Raw genomic sequence first — 23,211 nt, 5'->3', positions numbered from 1 at the left:
CCTGTGTGCAATCTAAGTGTCACCTGTGTGCAAACCTGTTTCAGTCTTCCAGAGATTTGAGACTGGGACAGAGGTTTACCTTCCAGCAGGTCAATGACCCTAAGCATACCGCTAAAGCAACACTCAAGTTGTTTAAGGGGAAACATTTAAATGTATTGGAATGGCCTAGTCAAAGCCCAGACTTCAATCCAATTGAGAATCTGTGGTATGACTTAAAGATTGTTGTACACCAGCGGAACCCATCCAACTTGAAGGAGCTGGAGCAGTTTTGCCTTGAAGAATGGGCAAAAATCCCAGTGGCTAGATGTGCCAAGCTTATAGAGACATACCCCAAGAGACTTGCAGCTGTAATTGCGGCAAAAGGTGGCTCTACAAAGTATTGACTTTGGGGGGGTGAATAGTTATGCACGCTCAAGTTCTGTTTTTTTGTCTTATTTCTTGTTTGTTTCACAATAAAAAATATTTTGCATCTCCAAAGTGGTAGGCATGTTGTGTAAATCAAAATCAAACAAACAAACCCCCCAAAAAATCTATTTTAATTCCAGGTTGTAAGGCAACAAAATAGGAAAAATGCCAAGGGGGTTGAATACTTTCGCAAGCCACTGTATTCACCCGGGACTAGTTTTGCTATAGAATGTCGGTTATATAATTATTACACCAGCATGTCCATTTTTCTAGTGGACGAGTCGGACGGGATTAGTTTTACCAAACTGACACTGTAATTATTTTTTTTCCTCATTCAAAATTGACCGTTATGACGGAAGCCTGGAGGCTCTTCTATGCGTAAAGATATTTCAAATGTCTAGGGATAGCCTAATATTGGCCTAATGGCCTTCAGTTTGGAGAAAGTCAAAATAATAATGCATATCAATAAGAACCATGAACTGTAAGCTATGCAGACATTTAATTACCTGATGTATTTGTCAATTTATTCATTGGCACAATATCATCCACTTCATCTTTTAAAAGAGATGACTGGCACTAGGAAAGTTGATATGTGACAAAACAGTTAATTCATCTGTAGGCTACATGCATAGAACTTTGTTTTAAGCATACATTTGTTCCCATGTTCTTACCCAAACTGGGTGCGCCACCTGTTAAACTCTGTAATATCCCTCAAAACACAGGGATGACAATTCACACAGGATAAGTATTATCAGAGGACCTGGTAGTTTGCTGAAAAACAGTAGGTTTTTAGGGCTGGGATTAATAACCTTCCTGCCAAGTAAAAATTACTGACATCGCAGATTCGGACGGGACTAAAATTACGGATGTGGTGATTTGTGCTAGTGCACATAATTACACTACCTGAGCTCCCGTGGTAAAACGTATCTAGTACGAATAGGGCTAAAGACACCCTACCCCTCTCGTTTAACTGGCCTGTCCATTTGCCAGCACCACTAATGCAGAATTAACAGCACTCTCTCGCGTTCAGCCCTGCAGTCTATGCTTTGGCCGGTATGTGATTCTCAGTTCCACCATCAGCGGAGCTGACCCTTTCGTCCACTGTAACTCTTCATTTAATTAACTAGCTGCGCTGTTCAGACATAGGCCTACCACATTTTGACCCCACCAGTCAGTCAGTGTTTTTACTTTATTTTTTTTATTTTAGGGGGTAGATCAGCTTTAATAGTGCAGATAGACTGTAGATTCCATCAATGTAATTCTCTGCATGATTTCCAATCTCCCATATATTTTTTGGTATATATACAGTGCCTATGGAATGTATTCAGAACCCTTGATTTATCAACATTTTGTTATGTTACAGCCTTATTCTAAAATTGATGAAATTGTTTTTCCCCCATATCAGGGGCGGCAGGTAGCTTAGTGGTTAAGCGTTGTGCCAGTAACCGAAAGGTCGCTGGTTCTAATCCCCGAGCAGACTAGGTGAAAAATCTGTCGATGTGCCCTTGAGCAAGGCACTTAACCCTAATTGCTCCTGTAAGTTGCTCTGGATAAGAGTGTCTGCTAAATGACTATAAAAAATATTAAATGAATAAATACATAAAAAAAAAATCAATCAACACAATACCTTATGACAAAGCAAAAACAGTTTTTTTGACATTTTTGCAAATGTATTACAAATAAAAAACAGAAATATCACATTTACATAAGTATTCAGACCCTTTACTCAGTACTTTGTTGAAGCACCTTTGGCAGCGATTACAGCCTCGAGTCTTCTTGGGTATGACGCTACAAGCTTGGCACACCTGTATTTGGGGAGTTCCTCCCATTCTTCTCTGCAGATCCACTCAAGCTCTGTCAGGTTGGATGGGGAGCGATGCTGCACAGCTATTTTCAGGTCTCTCCAGAGATGTTAGATTGGGTTCAAGTCCAGGCTTTGGCTGGGTCACTCAAGGACATTGAGACTTGTCCCGGAGCCACTCCTGTGTTGTCTTGGTTGTGTGCTTAAGGTTATCGTCCTGTTGGAAGGTGAACCTTCGCCCCAGTATGAGGTCCTGAGCGCTCTGGAGTACGTTTTCATGAAGGATCTCTCTGTACTTTACTCCGTTCATCTTTGCCTCGATCCTGACTAGTCTCCCAGTCCCTGCCGCTGAAAAACATCCCCACAGCATGATTCTGCCACTACCATGCTTCACCGTAGGTATTGTGCCAGGTTTCCTCCAGACGTGACGCTTGGCATTCAGGCCAAAGAGTTCAATCTTGGTTTCATCAGACCAGAGAATCTTGTTTCTCATGGTCTGAGAGTCCTTTGGGTGTCTTTGGCAAACTCCAAGTGGGCTGTCCTGGCTAATATATGAATGTTATCTGATGTTAGGAAGTTATTGATTTCATTAACCTTATTTCTAAGGCTACATACAGGACTATTTTCAGACCTTTCCTTGGTAGCTTTTTTTGGAAAAGAGCAAACAACATGTTAACACCTTAGTGATGTGGATACAGAGGAACTTGAAGCTCTCGACCCGCTCCACTACAGCCGGTATATGTGGATGGGGGCGTGCTTGGCCCTCCATTTCCTGTAGTCCATGATCAACTCCTGTCTTGCTGACTTGAGGGAGTGGTTATTGTCCTGGCACCACACCGCCAGGTTTCTGACCTCCTCCCTATAGATGGTCTCATCGTCGTCGGTGGTCAGGCCTACCACCGTCGTGTCTTCAGCAAACTTAATGATGGTGTTGGAGTCGTGCGCAGTACGCAGTCGTGGGTGAACAGGGAGTACAGGAGGGGACTAAGCACGCACCCGAGGGGCCCCAGTGTTGAGGGTCAGCGTGGTGGCTGTGCTGTCTACCCTCACCACCTAGGGGGCGGCCTGTCAGAAAGTCCAGGATCCAGTTGCAGAGGGAGATGTTCAGTCCCAGGGTCCTGAGCTTAGTGATGGTGTTGAACACTGAGCTGTAGTCAATGGACAGCATTCTCGCATAGGCGTTCCTCTTGTCCAGGTGGGAGAGGGCAGTGTGGAGTGCAATAGAGATTGCATCATCTGTGGAACTGTTGGGGCGGAATGCAAATGTCTTATAAGCGCCCGGATTAGTGTCCCACTCCTTGAAAGCGGCAGCTCTAGCCTTTAGCTCGGTGCGGATGTTGGTTGTAATCCATGGCTTCTGGTTGGGATATGTACGCACAGTCACTGTGGGGACGACGTCATCGATGCACTTATTAATGAAGCCGGTGACTTATGTGGTATTGGATGAATCCCGGAACAGATTTTAGTCTGTGCTAGCGAAACAGTCCTGTAGCTTAGCATCCGGTTCATCGGACCACTTCCGTAACGAGCGCGTCATTGGTACTTCCTGTTTGAGTTTTTGCTTCTAAGCAGGAATCAGGAGGATGATCAGATTTGCTAAAGGGAGGGCGAGGGAGAGCCTTGTCTGCATTTCTGTGTGTGGAGTAAAGGTGACCTAGAGTTTTATCGCCGCTAGTTGCACAGGTGACATGCTGGTAAAAATTTGGTAAAACAGATTTCAGTTTCCCTGCATTAAAATCGCATTTTCGTGTTTGCCTATAGCCCTCTACAGCTTGTTGAGTGCGGTCTTAGTGCCAGCATCGGTAAATAGTATGGTCTGCAGCTTATCATGAGGTACTCTAACTCAGGTGAGCAACAACTTGAGACTTCCTTAACATTAGAGATCGTGCACCAGCTTTTCTTAACAAAGAGACACACCCCTCCCCCTTCGTCCTACCCGAGGCTGCCATCCGCACTGTGGGGGCGACCAAAATACATTAATAAAAGCCCCAAAAACGTCCTTTTAGAAACTGTGTGTGCACTGCTGGTGGAAGAAATGGCTCGAGTCGCACTAAAAGGAATATAATGTTGCGGATAAAGTTAGGCATGACACATTTTAATGTGTACAACACATAATGACCTACATCACTATACAGAGAGCGTGTCCGTTTTTCGTCAAGAACGAAAAGCGTCACTTAATTTTTCAAGTGTATATAAACACGTAAATATTTAACTTGCCTCGCTCAGTGCAAATGTATTAATCAGATGAGTTACAGTCACACAATAAGCTTAGGTACTGTACCTCCCGCTTCGCGTCCCAACTAGCTTCAAACATACCGAGCTCACCTTTCCATTTGGAGGGGTCCCCGGACGCCCACTAAGGGCAGCCCGGATCCCCCTCCCCGCCAACCACCGCCCGGCCGTCCTGCTGCCGTCACGATGCAAACTTAGTGTGTGCCATACAGACGTCGTCAATGATGACGGCCTGGCTTGCAGATGGGATCAGGGAGGTTGAAAGTTCCCAGGTCAGAGGCTCAGATGACACTACAACGACAACGACCTGATGATTCAGGTTGGCGCTACTGTAGAGATACAGCTAGTACTCCACTCTTCTGGCTTGAGAGTTTCTCCGGTTGAAAAGGATATCTCCTAAAGTTAGCATCTGGATGGTAGTAGAAAGCATAGCCACCCTCTGCTCGTGTTGTTCAGACGCAACGTCGTTGGAGCAGCAAAACAAACCACCGATAGTCAACTAGAGGCTTCACTAAGGAGCACAGCCCACTAAGCTACTTTGAGGCTGACCAGACTAATCTGAACACTGACAGTTAATCTGGTGAGTATGACGGGAGGGGGTGTGTGCCTGCTCATGTCTACCATAACACAGGGACGGTGCTATTTGCTCAACCACATGTGTCTTTTGAGTGTCTCATAGCTGGCATATTTCACATCTAAATGGGACAAATGCTAAATATAATGACAAACTCACAGAGGTGGGACTAAGTCACTATTATTTGAGTCACAAGCAAGTCTCAAGTCACAAGGTCAGAGTCGCAAGTAGAACGGGTTGAGTCTCGAGTCAAGTCCAAGTCGTACATTCTAACAGCAAGTCACAAGTTTTTTCAAGTCAAGTAAAAAAAATATATATATAGCCTACATGCAATGACTTGTTCAACTACAAATCTTTGTCTATTTATTGAGGCTACAACACATTTTGATTATGAAATACATTTTAACAACAAATTCCAAATGCAAACAATCAATTTCAAGCAATTTTGACATACCAAAAGACCAGTAGGCCTATGCTAGTAATTGTTGCTTGATGCCCCATTGCTGGTGAGCTTTCAAAGTAAACAGTTAATATTCTTGATCACACAATTTTTGGTGCTGCATATTTATGGAAATCCTCTTTCGCTACAATTTGATGTTTGCGCTGCACCAAATCCTATAGTTGTTGTACAGCAAATCAGCAAACTGTTTGCTAGCCCAGTGGTTCTCAAACTTTTTGACCCGCGACCCCCAAAAAGGAGTGATTCAAAGCTTGCAACCCCCTTCGCACACACATGCATACAATCACTACGCCTGTCATTATATAGTCTTAAACGGTGATGCATTTTCAAAAACGCAAGATACAGAAATAAACTCTTTTAAACCTGCATTCTGAGCTGAAATCATTCATGTTAGCAGTCAATATCAACTGGGAATGTCAAAATGTTGAAGGTAGCGCGATGTTACAGCTATCTTTAGACATATAGCCAGTACCCACCACTGAGGTATATACGGGTAATTATAACCCACCCAAACTAGGCCTATCTGAAATATGAAAATTATCAATGAAATTACCAGGTAGCCTATTGTTCTGGCAAAGATGTGTCCGTAGCAGATTGGTAAACTATTTTATATGGATAATATGAGGTAGGCTCAGCCCAGTCAAAACTGTTCGCTGCTCTGGCACCCCAATGGTGGAACAAGCTCCCTCACGACGCCAGGACAGCGGAGTCACTCACCACCTTCCGGAGACATTTGAAACCCCACCTCTTTAAGGAATACCTGGGATAGGATAAAGTAATCCTTCTACCCCCCCCCCAAAATAAATAAAAATTTAATAAATAAAAATAAAAATGTGTAAAGTGGTTATCCCACTGGCTATAGGGTGAATGCACCAATTTGTAAGTCGCTCTGGATAAGAGCGTCTGCTAAATGACGTAAATGTAATGTAAATGTAGGCTACTCTGTTTTTGCCAGGCAACACCAGAGAAAATGAAATAAGCGCTTTCTGGTTACTGAAATGGATATAATTATATGTGTGCCCACCTTTGCGCGCCAATGCTGAGGTATAAATATAAATCATAATTGGTAAGCTATATGTAGCCTATTAAAATATGTATGAAAAAAAAAAACTTTTTCCCAGTTTCACACTCGTGACCCCCCCAAAACATTCTCACTGTGCTAGCTCACCGACTTGTGTTGATTGACAGATCAGTGGGCCAAGTGTGCGTTTCACTAGCCAATCTGTTGCATGTTTTTTTTGTTGCAAGAGCGATACTGTCTGCGTGGAGAGTAATCCACAGAGACTGTGGTACAAAATGAGACAAAACGTTACAAAACCTGCCCAGAAAATGTCAAGTCATCAGTCTCAAGTCAGTCAACTCCAGAGTCTTGAGGTTCCAAGATCAAGTCAAGTCTCAAGTTATTATATTTTCTATCAAGTTGAGTCTCAAGTCATCATATGTGTGTCATGTGACTCGAGTCCACACCTCTGGAAACTCAAATCATAGTACACTAAATAACTCACAAATGTACACAGTGTTCAACACATTAGGAACACCTTCCTAATATTGAGTTGTACCACCTTTTGCCCTCAGAACAGCCTCAATTCATCAGGGCATGAACTCTACAAGGTGTAGAAAGAGTTCCCCAGGGATGCTGGCCCATGTTGACTCCAATGCTTTCCACAGTTGTGCCAAGTTGGCTGGATGTCCTTTGGGTGGTGGACCATTCTTGATACACACGGGAAACTGTTGAGCATGAAAATCCCTGCAGCGTTGCAGCTCTTGACACACTCAAACCAGTGCGCCTGGCACCTACTAACATACCCTGTTCAAAGGCTCTTAAATATTTTGTCTTTCCCATTCACCCTCTGAATGGCACACATACACAATCAATGTCTCAATTGTCTCAAGGCTTAAAAATCCTTCTTTAACCAGTCTCCTCCCCTTCTTCTACACTGATTGAAGTGGATGTAACAGGTGACATCAGGTGACAACAATAAGGGATCATCACTTTAAGCTGGATTCACCTGGTCAGTCTATGTCATGGAAAGCGTACACTCAGTGTACTATCACAGTGTAGATATGATCATACTGTAAATTAAGCTAAAAACCTAGGGTTTCTTAGTGCAGGGTAGCAATGTTGGAGTGAGAGTGAGCAGTGACTGTAAAGCTCTCTGTAGGATTAATGTGGTCTAAGAATAGTGACCCAAGAAAGGTGAGGTTCCCTTAGGTAGGGATCAGAGGTGCTAAACCACAGCAAGACACAATCACCCCATATGTAACACATCAGAACACACAATCAAAATCTAGAGATTATAGCCTCTATTGGCAGAGAGCGAGCCAAATGGTGATTTAATGAATCTAGAAGGGGCTTGAGTCTGCAGAACCAAGAGAGATGCAAAGCTAGCAGGCAGCATGTAGCATAATTAAATGCTTTAGTCCCTCACAGACAATACGTCACTCATTTACCAAATGGATACCCAGCTATTGAAACCTCAGCCTTGGCAGCATAGGGTCCATTTCAACTCAGCCAATTCAGAGTAATTTTCTGTTCAATTAATGAACTGAAAATTACCCAATATTTTATAATAGGAAATGTCCCTTTCATGGATTGAATTTTGACAAATAAAATGGAATTGACCCCAGCCCTGCTTGATGGAGTACTTACTGAGACTCTGAGGGACTTGCAATCTCCTTTGGTCCAATCAGAGCCATTACTTAATCTCACAGTGGGAAACTAACCTACAGACACTACAAATACAAATCTCAGCCAAAATAAAAACAATCCAAATACCTCCCCAACCCAAACAACAGTAATTTCTGAACACAATGTGAACATCTATTGGACCTAAGCAACATGCTTGAGAGTTCCCCATTGCTTTAAGAGAATAGGTGTCAAATGTACAAATCTACTTATGTGCCCATGGTCATATGACAACTGAACGAGTGTGCTAGTGATGCTAATTGGTAAGTTCAGCCAGTGCAAGTACTGGTCAAGCTCAGGTGGGGGTTAAGTGCTTAAGACTTCCAGGTGAACCTTATTTCAGAGCAATGATTGTCCTCCACGATGAAATCTGGAAGGGGACTGTGGATCGGTCTACATCCGTTCGTACGTTAGTCACACGCAATATCTCAGACAGCACTGGCCCGATTTTGACAAAACTTGGGTGAATGATGTGTCTTGCCATAGAGATCCGGCATTTACAAAATTACAAGGAGGGAGCTTTAGTAATTAACTGACATTTGTGAGTCACACCAGAAAAGAAGAGGCGAAGCGAAAGGGATAACTTGGCCCAAAAATCTTTCTCCAGCAGGTGCCGTTTTTACCAAGAGTTTGGTTAACAAAAAATGTAATGGCTCATTTGATCGAATAGAAGTTCTGTAGGTTGTTACGAGTGTACTGATCAGTAGCAACTTTAAGAAAAAATACTTTATATCGGAGTTGTGCCTGTTCACACGCGTATCTGCCTTCTCATTGGCTAGAATGGTCCCACCTGATCTTGACTCCTCCCGACTGCCTTCTAGTCCGAGTACCAGTCTCTTTAGCTAACATGACATGGAGTACAGGGAGTGGATTAGCTAAAGAGACTGGTACTCGGACAAGAAGGCAGTCGGGAGGAGTCAACTGCCTTCCATTTTTTAAAGACATTTCATTTCATTGCTAGAGCGGCCACTTGAGTATCTGGTCAATATAATGGATAATCTGTGGTCACAACAAATGACTGAAATGTGTTAGTTACACGCAATATATCAATTGGCCCAAAGTGGGGGCACTGCATCACTGTTGCCTTGTTTATATATACACTAGATGACTGATAAAAGGGTGCTGTATTCAAAAAACATTTGTGGGGAGCTATTGAATTGCATTTATTAAATGTCTACATTCGTTTTTGCCACATTTATTCTATTACAGACACTTTAACGCATACTTTTAAATGATTTGTGAGCTAAACATAAAAATACTTAAGGTAATTGATGTCACTGTCCCCACTACAACAAATAATACTTAAATATGTGTGACATTGTCCTTGAAACATTTAATTGAAATACAGTTGAAGTCGGAAGTTTACATACACTTAGGTTGGAGTCATTAAAACTCGTTTTTCAACCACTCCACACATTTCTTTTTAACAAACTATAGTTTTGGCAAGTCGGTTAGGACATCTACCTTGTGCATGACACAAGTCATTTTTCCAACAATTTATTTCACTTATAATTCACTGTATCACAATTCCAGTGGGTCAGAAGTTTACATACACTAAATTGATTGTGCCTTTAAACAGCTTGGAAAATTCCAGAAAATGATGTCATGGATTTAGAAGCTTCTGATAGGCTAATTGACATAACTTGAGTCAATTGAAGGTGTACCTGTGGATGTATTTCAAGGCCTACCTTCAAACTCAGTGCCTCTTTGCTTGACATCATGGGAAAATCAAAAGAAATCAGCCAAAAAAATGGTAGACCTCCACAAGTCTGGTTCATCCGTGGGAGCAATTTCCAAACGCCTGAAGGGACCACGTTCATCTGTACAAACAATAGTACGCAAGTATAAACACCATGGGACCACGCAGCCGTCATACTGCTCAGTTAGGAGACGCGTTCTGTCTCCTAGAGATTAACGTACTTTGGTGCAGAAGTGCAAATCAATCCCAGAACAACAGCAAAGGCCTTGTGAAGATGCTGGAGGAAACAGGTACAAAAGTATCTATATCCACAGTAAAACAAGTCCTATATCGACATAACCTGAAAGGCCGCTCAGCAAGAAAGAAGCCACTGCTACAAAACCGCCATAAAAAAGCCAGACTATGGTTTGCAACTGCACATGGGGACAAAGATCGTACTTTTTGGAGAAATGTCCTCTGGTCTGATGAAACAAAAATGTAACTGTTTGGCCATAATGACCATCGTTATGTTTGGAGGAACAAAGGGGTAGCTTGCAAGCCGAAGAACACCATCCCAACCGTGAAGCACGGGGGTGGCAGCATCATTCTCTCTACTATTATTCTGACATTTCACATTCTTAAAATAAAGTGGTGATCCTAACTGACCTAAAACAGGGAATTTTTACTCAGATTAAATGTCAGGGATTGTGAAAAACTGAGTTTAAATGTATTTGGCTAACGTGTATGTAAACATCCGACTTCAACTGTACATAGCATCATCAATCCAGGGTTTATATACATCATTGGGAAAATGGGTCTGTCCTCCTAACACACCAGAAAATAAGCTTAGTGCACAGCTCAAGAAAGATGCTCTGCTGACTGGCAACATCCTCTGGATGTCATAATGCTCTCTCAGTGGGTCAAAGAGCATACAGTGCATTGGGAAAGTATTTAGACTGCTTGATATTTTCAAAATTTTGTTACGTTACAGCTTTATTCTAAAATGGATTAAATAAATACAAATCCTCATCAATATACACACAATACCCCATAATGACAAAGCCAAAACAGTTTTTTATAATTTTTTGCAAATGTATTACAAATAAACAAAGTTTATTTGCATAAGTATTCAGACAATTTGATAGGAGACTCGAAATTGAGCTCAGGTGCATCCTGTTTCCATTGATCATTCTTCAGATGTTTCTACAACTTGGAGTCCACCTGTGGTAAATTCAATTGATTGGGCATGATTTGGAAAGGCACACACCTGTCTATATAAGGTCCCAAAGTTGACAGTGCAAAAACAAAGGAATTGGCCGTAGAGCTCAAAGACAGGTTTGTGTCGAGACACAGATCTGGGGAAGGGTGCCAAAACATTTCTACAGCATTGAAGGTCCCCAAGAACACAGTGGCCCCAATCATTCTTAAATGGAAGAAGTTTGGAACCACCAAGACTCTTCCTAGAGCTGGCCACCCAGACAAACTGAGCAATCGGGGGAGAAGGGCCTTGGTCAGGGAGGTGACCAAGAACCCGATGGTCACTCTGACAGAGCTCCAGAGTTCCTCTGTAGAGATGGGAGAACCTTCCAGAAGGACAACCATCTCTGCAGAACTCAACCAAACGTCATGTCTGGAAGAAACTAGGCACCGCTCATCACGTGGCCAACACCATCCCTACGGTGAAGCATAGAGGTGGCAGCATCATGCTGTGAGGATGTTTTTCAGCGGCAGGGACTGGGAGACTAGTCAGGATTGAGGGAAAGATGAACAGAGCAAAGTAGAGAGATCCTTGATGAAAATCTGCTCCCGAGCGCTCAGAACCTCAGACTGGGGGCGAAGGTTCACCTTCCATAAGGACAACGACCCTAAGCACACAGCCAAGACAACGCAGGAGTGGCTTCGGGACCAGTCTCTGAATGTCCTTGAATGCCTGGACTTGAACCCGATCGAACATCTCTGGAGAGACCTGAAAATTGCAACTGTCCTGCGACACTCCTCATCCAACCTGACAGAGCTTGAGAGAATCTGCAGAGAAGAATGTGAGAAACTCCCCAAATGCAGGTGTGCCAAGCTTGTAGCGTCATACCCAAGAAGACTCAAGCTAATTGAGGAGAATAATAACAATTCAACATTTCTATTTGATACTGTCGCAAAGCTAACTAAAAAGCAGCATTCCCCAAGAGAGGATATATTTCACTTCAGCAGTGATGAATTCATGAACTTCTTCGATGAAAAGATCATGATCATTAGAAAGCAAATTACGGACTCCTCTTTGAATCTGTGTATTTCTCCAAAGCTCAGCTGTCCTGAGTCTGCACAAAACTGCCAGGACCTAGGATCAATGGACACTCAAGTTTTTTTTATCCTATATCTCTTGACACATTCATGAAAATAGTAAATGGCCTCTAAACCTTCAATCTGCATACTGGACCCTATTCCAACTAAACTACTGAAAGAGCTACTTCCTGTGCTTGGCCCTCCTATGTTGAACATGATAAATGGCTCCCTATCCACCGGATGTGTACCAAACTCACTAAAAGTGGCAGTAATAAAGCCTCTCTTGAAAAAGCCAAACCTTGACCCAGAAAATGTAATAAACTATCGGCCTATATCGAATCTCCCATTCCTCTCAAACATTTTAGAAAAATCTGTTGTGCAGCAACACACTGCCTTCCTGAAGACAAATAATGTATATGAAAGACTTGTCTGGTTTTAGACCCCATCATAGCAAAGAGACTGCACTTGTGAAGGTGGTAAATGACCTTTTAAATGGCGTCAGACCAAGGCTCTGCATCTGTCCTCGTGCTCCTAGACCTTAGTGCTTCTTTTGACACCATCGATCACCACATTGTTTTGGAGAGATTGGAAACCTTAATTGGTCTACACGGACAAGTTCTTGCCTGGTTTAGATCTCATCTGTCAGAAAGATATCAGTTCATCTCTGTGGATGGTTTGAAACTTTTTGTCCAAACATGATGCAGAAAAGCTTATCCGTGCTTTTGTCACTTCTATGTTAGACAACTGCAATGCTCTACTCTCCGGCTACCCGGATCAAGTACTAAATCAACTTCAGTTAGTGCTAAACACGGCTGCTAGAATCTTGACTAGAACCCAAAAATTGGATCATGTTACTCCAGTGCTAGCCTCTCTACACTGGCTTCCTGTTAAGGCTAGGGCTGATTTCAAGGTTTTACTGCTAACCTACAAAGCATTACATGGGCTTGCTCCTACCTACCTCTCCGATTTGGTCCTGCCGTACATACCTACATGTACGCTACGGTCACAAGACGTAGGCCTCCTTATTGTCCCTAGAATTTCTAATCAAACAGCTGGAGGCAAGGCTTTCTCCTATAGAGCTCCATTTTTATGGAATGGTCTGCCTATCCATGTGAGAGACGCAGACTCGGTCTCGACCTTTAAGTCTTTACTTTAGACTCATCTCTTCAGTAGATCCTATGATTGAGTGTAGTCTGGCCCAGGGGTTTGAAGGTAAACGGAAAGACACTGGTGCGATGAACTGCCCTTGCTGTCTCTGCCTGGCTGGTTCCCGTCTCTCCATTGGGATTCTCTGCCTCTGACCCTATTACGGGGGCTGAGTCACTGGCTTACTGATGCTTTCCATGCCAGCCCTAGGAGGGGTGCGTCACTTGAGTGGGTTGAGTCACTGACGTGATCTTCCTGTCCTGTTTGTCGCCCCCCTCGTGCTTGTATAGTGGAGGAGGCTACACTCAGCCTTGTCTCAAGGTAGTAGGTGTCATGACTCTCTTGACAGTGGATCAAAGGACTCAGATCAGCTAGGCAAATGGCTGACAAAAACAGACCCTCTCACCCACAGAAGAGGGGGGTCTGTGCCCGTCTTGACACCTTAACACTGGGTCGTAAATTTAAGCAGGAGAGAACTCTCCCCCTGGATCTTTAGTATTGAGAAAATACTTAAACTGTTGCCCAGTCAGTAACGCCCCAAGTGAGCACAGACATTGTGTCGGCGTGATGGAACACCCCCTTTTTACCCGAGGATAAAAAGCCTTGGAAACTACATTTCCAAGCAGACCAGAAAACGTGAGAGTGGCGACTGCACGTTTAGAATGGTTAGAACTTTGAATGAGAAAGACCAGCCGACGTGAAGGGCGAGCTCACGTTATAAATGGTTGAACCTCTACAGACCAGCCGACGTGCAGCGGGAGCTGAACGTTACAAATGGTTGACACTCTAAGACCAGGAAATGTGAGATGTTAGTCCACACATTTGAAATGGTGAGAAACTCTGAAACTCTCAATCTCTATACAAGAAGAAGAAACTCACTAGACCATAGCATTACCAGTCTGCAGCTGGCATGTAAAGTAGGTACAATAAGTTTGACTCTATTTGTCCCTCTCTCCCTCCTATTGACCCCCCCCATTTTGATAACCAAGCAGTCATGCTGTTGTTAGTCCGCTAGGGACTTTCTCATGTATTAAGTATGTATGTATTCTGTGTTATTATTTAGTTAGCTAATAAATAAATAATTATGCCAATTTGTGTATTGCTGATTCATCAATAAGGTTAGGGTTCCTGTAGATATCAAGGAGTATGTGACGTTCAGAATGAGACTGATATGATTAATAAGTGACTGTTATCGATATATAACATATATGTCTAAGAGTTTAATTCGGGAGATGGTAACTCGTTAAACAACTTCTTCCGTGGTGTTCCAAATTCCTAATGAGTTAATTCTTTTTCTTTCTTTTTTTATCTTTTTTTTTTTGGGGGGGGGGGGGTAGATCAGCTTAATATTGCAGATAGATTGTAACTTCCATCAATGTAATTGTCTGCATCACTTCCAATCCCCCATGTTTTTATATATATATATATATATATATATATATATATATATATATATATATATATATATATATATATATATATATATATATATATATATATATATATATATATATATATACTCCCCTTTATTACTTTTCAACCCCGCCATCCTTTCCCTACTTGGGGTAAATTAGTGAACAACAATGCCCAGGCCTCTACTTCCAGCCTATACGTACTATCTACACCTTATGGACACAGTCAATTTTACAATAATTATATTTTATTTGTTTTTGCTCCTGAACTTCTTCTACTCTCAACCTCTCCGATCATTTTCATGATGTCCATCCGGTTTGCTTTTATATGCCATATCTTTCTAACTGTGCTCTTTCCCAAAAGCTCCCAACATACAACCTATATACTTATTATGGACACAGTATGCTTACATTATTAGCTATCTTTGTTATTATTTGTTGTTATTTGTTATTAGTCCCATCCTTCAACTCCATTCAACACCTCCCATCTATCTCTTAACACCATCCATATAGGATTTCTATTTGCCATATATATTTCAACCATACTGTGATGTTTTACAAAAGTTCTTAACCTTTCCATTCTCATTGCTTCTACAGATTATGAATTAAAAATAAACATTTTTGCTAAAAGTATTATTATATTATTGATCGATTGACTATGACTTTTCAGATCACCCAGTAATGCTATCTGCAAGGTTAGCTCCAGGTAAATATGAGTTAATTGTTACATGATTCATTTAAAATCGGGTAACAATTAAATCGGGTAACAATTAAACATAGTTTGTTGATTCGATAAATAACAGTCAATAGATTAATGAAAGTCACGTCACGATATAGGTGGTCTGTTGATATCCCTCTGGTGGTGTGGGGGCCTTGCTTTGGCAAAGTGGGTGGTGTAATATCCTGCCTGGTTGGCCCTGTCCGGGGGTATCGTCGGACAGGCCCACAGTGTCTCCCGATCCCCACGTCTCACCCTCCAGTATCTATGCTGCAATAGTCTATGCGCCTGGGGGCTGGGGGTCAGACTGTTATATCTGGTGTTATTCTCCTGTCTTATCCGGTGTCCTTTATGCATTTAAGTATGCACCCTCTAATTCTCTCTCTCTCCCTCCATCCTCTCCTGGAGGACCTGAGCCCTAGGACCATGCCTCAGGACTACCTGGCCTGATGCCTCCTTGCTGTCCCCAGTCCACCTGGTCGTGCTGCTGCTCCAGTTTCAACTCTTCTGCCTGCGGCTATGGAACCCTGACCTGTTCACCGGACATGCTACCTTGTCCCAGACCTGCTGTTTTTTTAACTCTCTCTCTCTACCGCACCTGCTATTTCAACATCTAAATGGCCGGCTATGAAAAGCCAAGTGACATTTACTCCTGATGTACTGACTTGTTTCAACCTCTACAACCACTGTGATTATTATTTGACCCTGCTGGTCATCTATGAACATTTGAACATCTTGGAGAAAAATCTGGCCTTAATGGCCATGTATTGTTATAATCTCCACCCGGCACAGCAAAAGGGGACTGGCCCCGCCTCAGAGCCTGGTTCCTCTCTAGGTTTCTGCCTTTCTACTGAGTTTTTCCTAGGCACCGTGCTTCTACATCTGCATTGCTTGCTGTTTGGGGTTTTAGGCTGGGTTTCTGTATAGCACTTTGTGACATCTGTTGATGTAAAAAGGGCTTAATGAAAACATTTGATTGATCGATTGTAATCGCTGCCAAAGGCGCTTCAAAGTAAAGGGTTTGAAGACTTATGTAAATGTGTTTTTTGTATTTTACCCACCTTTCTCCCCAATTTCAATCTTGTCTCATCGCTGCAACTCCCCAACGGGCTCAGGAGAGACGAAGGTGGAGTCATGCGTCCTCCGAAACATGACCCGCCTAAACGCGCTCCTTAACACACGCCAGCTTAACCCGGAAGCCAGCCGCACCAATGTGTCGGAGGAGACACAGTTCAACTGGCAACCGGGGTCAGCCTGCAGGCACTATGACTTAAGAGTGTAGACTAATTTGTTTGGTAGAAATTCCCAGCTATGCATTCTAGTGCAGGAAAGTGCAATGGAGATTATGGTACACCATTAACACTGGTGACCTCTGGACCCACCCTGGCACAGGATGAAAAGCCTCTCAGTTTAAGAATAAAACACTGTTCACAGGAAATGCCTTTTGTCTTTAATAACAGACACAGCTTCCCGACCCGACTCCTTGGTCATGTGACATGGGTCATGGTGCCTAAAGCTTGGTGTAATTTTGGGATCAAGTCTTTGTAAGGTACCTTACTACACCTGGTCTGGTTTTGTCTGTCGTCTGGAACTGTAGTTGTGTTGAAGTTTTTTATTTTTTATTTTATTTCACCTTTATTTAACCAGGTAAGCCAGTTGAGAACAAGTTCTGCAGGTATGGATACTATTTTGCATGCATGTTTGTGCGCATGTGTTCTATGTGCTCTATAACATAAGTGTGTACATTATGTGTGTATTGGGGTGTAATGTAGTGCCCTCTAGTTATACCTCTTTCTGTTGTCTCTCCAGCTCCTTCATACGGATTTCTCTGGCCTCTGCCCTGGCCACCCTCTTCAGAGCAAGCCTGGCCTCTGCCTAAGTTAGGGAGAAAGATGAAAACAGAGGGAGAAGGAAAGGGAGGAGGAATAGAGAGCAAGGGAGAATGAGAGAGAGATAGTTAGTTTAGCATGAACTCCATCATCATCTATTAATGGAGAGGATGAACATGTGACCAGATATCCTTTTCCTAGACAGGGCTCAAGTTCCCAACAGTTTGACTACAGCATGTTGCAATGCACTGCTGGGAAATTAACCACATCGACTTCCATTAATATCACAATATTGCTTATTTTGAAATATTGTACAGTATATGGCACACAATGATTCAGTCTTTAAATACATACAAAAGGCAAACACGGACAAAATGCAACCCTTGATTATGAAAATAATTCTAAATGCAGTATTCCACATTTAAAACACCAAGATATAATTTGGAAGGCTGATATGTGAGTAAAAGAAGCACCTGACTAAATGACTATCAAAGTGAGTTACAGTATAATTTATTTAAGAAGCCTATTATGGAAAACATAATGTGTTTATATTTACATGTGAGTGTATTCCGGTTTGTATATTTATGTGACATTTTATTAGTCGTATATACAGGATACACATGGTATACACCGTCCAATTAAATGCTTACTTGCAGGTTCCTTCTCGACAACAATTAGAAATAATAAAATAACACCTTTGGGATGAATTGAAACACCGACTGCGAGCCAGGACTAATCACCTAACATCAGTGCTCGACATCACTAATGCTCGTGGCTGAATGGAAGCAAGTCCCCGCAGCAATGTTCCAACATCTAGTGGAAAGCCTTCCCAGAACAGTGCAGGCTGTTATAGCAGCAAAGGGGGTACCAACTCCATATTAAAGCGCATGATTTTGTAATGAGATATTTGACGAGCAGGTGTCCACATATTTTTGGTCATGTAGAGTATTTACATGTGTTTTGGGGAAGGAGGGATTGGGGGATCAAGCGTTTCAATTGTGCAGTATACTAAGAGTCTGGTAGCAGCAGTTGTGATGTGTGTGTTGCGTTCAAGTACAGTACCAGTCAAAAGTTGGGACACACCTACTAATTCAAGTTGTTATTTTATTTTTACTATTTTCTACATTGTAGAATAATAGTGAGACATCAAAACTATTAAATAACACATATGGAATCATGTAGTAACCAACAAAAAGTGTTAAACAAATCAAAATATATTTGAGATTCTTCAAAAAGCCACCCTTTGCCTTGATGACAGTTTTGCACACTCTTGGCATTCTCTCAACCAGTTTCATGAGGAATGCTTTTCCAACAGTCTTGAAGGAGTTCCCACATATGCTGAGCACTTGTTGGCTGCTTTTCCTTCATTCTGCGGTCCAACTCATCCCAAACCATCTCAATTGGGTTGAGGTCAGGTGATTGTGGAGGCCAGGCAATCTGATGCAGCACTCCATCGCTCTCCTTCTTGGTCAAATAGCCCATTGTCCTGTTGAAAAACAAATGAAAGTCCCACTAAGCGCAAACCTGATGGGATGGCGTATCGCTGCAGAATGCTGTGGTAACCATGCTGGTTAAGTGTGCCTTGAATTCTAAATAAATCACAGACACTGTCACCAGCAAAGCACCTCAACACCATCACACCTCCTCCTCCATGCTTCATGGTGTGAACCACACATGCAGAGATCATCCGTTCACCTATTTCGCGTCTCACAAAGACACGACGGATGGAACCAATAATCTCAAATTTGGACTCATCAGACCAAAGGACAGATTTCCACCGGTCTAATGTCCATTTCTTGTGTTTCTCGGCCCAAACAAGTATTTTCTTCTTATTGGTGTCCTTTAATAGTGGTTTCTTTGCAGAAATTCGACCATGAAGGCCTGATTCACGCAGTCTCTTCTGAACAGTTGAGATGTGTATGTTACTTGAACTCTGTGAAGCATTTATTTGGGCCGCAATCTGAGGTGCAGTTAACTCTAATGAACTTATCCTCTGCAGCAGAGGTAACTCTGGGTCTTCCATTCCTGTGGTGGTCCTCATGAGAGCCAATTTCATCATAGCGCTTGATGGTTTTTGCAACTGTACTTGAAGAAACTCCATTTTAATTCCAGGTTGTAAGGCAACAAAATAGGAAAAATGCCACGGTGGGTGAATACTTTCACAAGCCACTGTAAAATGAAAGATAGCCCTGCCTTCATCTATTCAACCATGTGAGATCAGGGATTACTTTAAGGAATGGAGGAAGGATGCATTTTCGATTGGAACAGAGCCTTTTTTCTGTAACAGCATACACCACTGGCAGAGGCCACAGAGTCCCATTGAGGAAAGGTGGATGTCATAGTAATGGTTAGAGGAGTGTAAATGTCAGTTCAGGGAGTACACATTAGATTCCGGCAAGAACATCCGCCTTAGTCTGCGCTTGAAAGCGTCTGGCGCAGAATAATTTTCCAGAGAAATGGAAGGCTGCCAAGTGAGACCCACTTCTGGGAAATCCTTTTCTGATAAGTGGTAAACAGCCATGAACAACAGGTAGCGATGCCAAGAGGCAAGTAGGGGTTCATCAGGATCATTGGTGGTCATTAATTTAATAGGACTACACTATTTTAATGCCTTTACTTCTCCGATCTCCAGTAAGCCACATTGATCTTTCGTCAGCTCCCAGGGAAGAGTATGAGTTACATAGAGAGCTCAGTGGCATGACATTTCCTGCTAGCTTGAGCCTTAAAATCCCACCGAGGGCAGTTTTCCCCTGTGAGCCCTGTGGTATAGCAGTTGTCATTACCATTAGCCTAGCCTATCCCCTTTAAGTCCCACTCCGACCACATAAGTAGCTCACAAGCTAAGGACAGGGTCATTCCATTTCATTTCAGCAAGCCATGACACCCACCATCTCAGATTGTTCTGAAATGGTTTCTGTAGTTATCTGTTTCTAAGATAACAAAATAATGTTGCAGGAATGCTTGAAAGAACATTTTAACTGAGAAATTAAGCCAATTGATTACATCCAAATTGACTATTTCAATTTATAGGATTCATATTATGTTCATGAAATATAATACCTAACATCAAATATGGACCTAACCACTTCTTAAAAATGACTGAGACGTAATGGGGGGGATCCAAATAAATGATCAAAAGTCACCCACAAACCCCCCAAAAGCCACTCACGGAACCCCCCAAAAGCCACACCAAGCCCACCCCAACGGCCAGTATCAGTTTGACAAGTAGTATGAAGCTGCGGCTTGGAGTATTGTTTATTCATACTATGTAATGTATTCTCAGTGAATTTGGTGAGGTTTAATTTTTTTCTTGTTCAGAGAAATTAGCCATTGAAGTCGCTTGCATTTCCCCCCATAAATTAGTGAGAAAGTGCCAGGTTTTGCCCACTAGATGCAGCTGTTCCTGACACACCCTTTTATCCATTTTGCTGGTCGCTTGTGTTTATTAAATGGACCCTTTGCAACTTTGGGTAGAAAACTAATAGCTTTTGCTCATGGTGTGGTCATCCTTACAATTCAAGCCAGTGCTCCATGAAATAAATTCAAATACACATAAAATGTCCTTCTCTTAGGCTTAATCTGTGTCCAGGGAACGGCCCGTGTGTGTAGTTTATTCCTTTCAAAAGCGGTCTGGATTAATTAGACCATTCCTGGTGAACAAGCAAACCATTAGGCTACAGCAGTTCTAATGGTTTCAATGTTATGGTCTCTAATGGTCTTCAATGGTAAAAGTCCCAAATACAGACTGTATAGTGTTTCGCAATGGTAATGGTATTGGTTTGCATTTAATGGTAAATGTCACTAATCAAACAACAATAGAGATGTTTTCCAATAATTGTATTGAAAAACATAAGAGTGCTATGTAATGGTTTATTAGGGTTTCACATTTTTGGGCATGTAGGGAAAGTCTATGAGAATTGCACCACAGGGATAGCCCTCTTAGATTTGTTGGACTATTCGAGAAGAGTTGGGTTGAAGCATTAGGTTGCTAAGAGAAGGAGAAACCAAATTGCTTTCATGGAGGACTGGCTTGACACAAATTATTTTCATCATAAGCAAAAGATATTGGTTTTCTACCTAAAGTTGCAAAACAAAATGTTGTGATCCATTTAGCTAATAATCACAAGAGACCAACAAAATGAATAAAATGGTGTGGCAGTAACAGCGGCATCTAGTGGGTAAAATTCGTTCTTTTACACTAATTTATGGGGGGAAATGCAAGCGACTTCAATGGCTAATTTCTCTGAGCAGGGGAAAAAAACATCACCATGAATTAAGAATAATGTAAGCTACAGCGTCATCCTACTTGTCAAACAAAGAGAACTGATGCTGAATACTGGCCTTTGGGGTGGGCTTGGTGTGGGTTTTGGGGGATGCGTGAGTTTTTGACCATTTATTTGGATTCTTCACATCTTAAATCATTGTTAAGAAGAGGTTTGGTCCAAATTGGACGTTGGGTACTATATTTATTTAATATTATGAAGCCTATAAATTGAAAATGGACAATTTGGGTGCAATCAATTAGCTTAATGTGGAACTCCAGGCTCCTTTCACCTCATTTAACACCTGATTTACTTAACAAAAAGGTACATTTCAATAGGTGGTCCAGGTAAGTCATGACATAGCACAAGTGGGGGGCCTTTCCTCTTTTGTTCTCTATTGTTCCTCAAGCAAGGAGGGAGGCCAATGACATCACGGATTCCCATCAGACCAGCTCCTTGAATGCCCTACTCATTTAAGCTTAAGCTTGCAGTTGTCTAAAAAACACTATTTTGCTCAAAACATATATTTTTTTATCCTTTCGTGTGTGTGTTTCATTGTATTTATACTTGGCATATCACTTTTCGACAGTAAAAGTTCAAAAATCGCTGGAAACCTGGTCAAGACCTACAGGAAACGTATGATCTCTGTAATTGCAAACAAAGGTTTCTGTACCAAATATTAAGTTCTGCTTTTCTGATGTATCAAATACTTATGTCATACAATAAAATGCAAATTAAATACTTAAAAATCATACAATGTGATTTTCTGGATTTTTGTTTTAGATTCCGTCTTTCACAGTTGAAGTGTACCTGTGATATAAATTACAGACATCTACATGCTTTGTAAGTAGGAAAACCTGCAAAATCGGCAGTGTATCAAATACTTGTTCTCCCCACTGTGTGTGTGTATATATATATATATATATACAGTGGGGAAAAAAAGTATTTAGTCAGCCACCAATTGTGCAAGTTCTCCCACTTAAAAATATGAGAGAGGCCTGTAATTTTCATCATAGGTACACGTCAACTATGACAGACAAAATGAGGAAAAAATATCCAGAAAATCACATTGTAGGATTTTTAATGAATTTATTTGCAAATTATGGTGGAAAATAAGTATTTGGTCAATAACAAAAGTTTCTTAATACTTTGTTATATACCCTTTGTTGGCAATGACACAGGTCAAACGTTTTCTGTAAGTCTTCACAAGGTTTTCACACACTGTTGCTGGTATTTTGGCCCATTCCTCCATGCAGATCTCCTCTAGAGCAGTGATGTTTTGGGGCTGTCGCTGGGCAATACGGACTTTCAACTCCCGCCAAAGATTTTCTATGGGGTTGAGATCTGGAGACTGGCTAGGCCACTCCAGGACCTTGAAATGCTTCTTACGAAGCCACTCCTTCGTTGCCCGGGCGGTGTGTTTGGGATCATTGTCATGCTGAAAGACCCAGCCACGTTTCATCTTCAATGCCCTTGCTGATGGAAGGAGGTTTTCACTCAAAATCTCATGATACATGGCCCCATTCATTCTTTCCTTTACACGGATCAGTCGTCCTGGTCCCTTTGCAGAAAAACAGCCCCAAAGCATGATGTTTCCACCCCCATGCTTCACAGTAGGTATGGTGTCCTTTGGATGCAACTCAGCATTCTTTGTCCTCCAAACACGACGAGTTGAGTTTTTACCAAAAAGTTATATTTTGGTTTCATCTGACATTCTCCCAATCCTCTTCT

General features: G+C 42.0%; 1 protein-coding gene across 1 annotated transcript in view; it reads right to left on the bottom strand.

The window, feature by feature from the left end:
• The window catches only part of LOC311143890 (leucine-rich repeat flightless-interacting protein 2-like), a 97,360-nt gene that overhangs the window by 58,841 nt on the left and 15,308 nt on the right, over positions 1–23,211 (bottom strand). Inside the window, exon 2 of the mRNA XM_084179760.1 lies at positions 17,178–17,264. Coding sequence (XP_084035886.1) covers positions 17,178–17,264 — 87 coding nt within the window. The remainder of the gene's footprint in view (positions 1–17,177; positions 17,265–23,211) is intronic.

The sequence above is a fragment of the Coregonus lavaretus genome, assembly GCF_964263955.1.
Source record: "Coregonus lavaretus genome assembly, chromosome: 16".
NCBI lineage: Eukaryota > Metazoa > Chordata > Actinopteri > Salmoniformes > Salmonidae > Coregonus > Coregonus lavaretus.
Note: the sequence above shows the minus strand (reverse complement) of the source record. Positions and strands in the feature narration are given on the sequence as shown.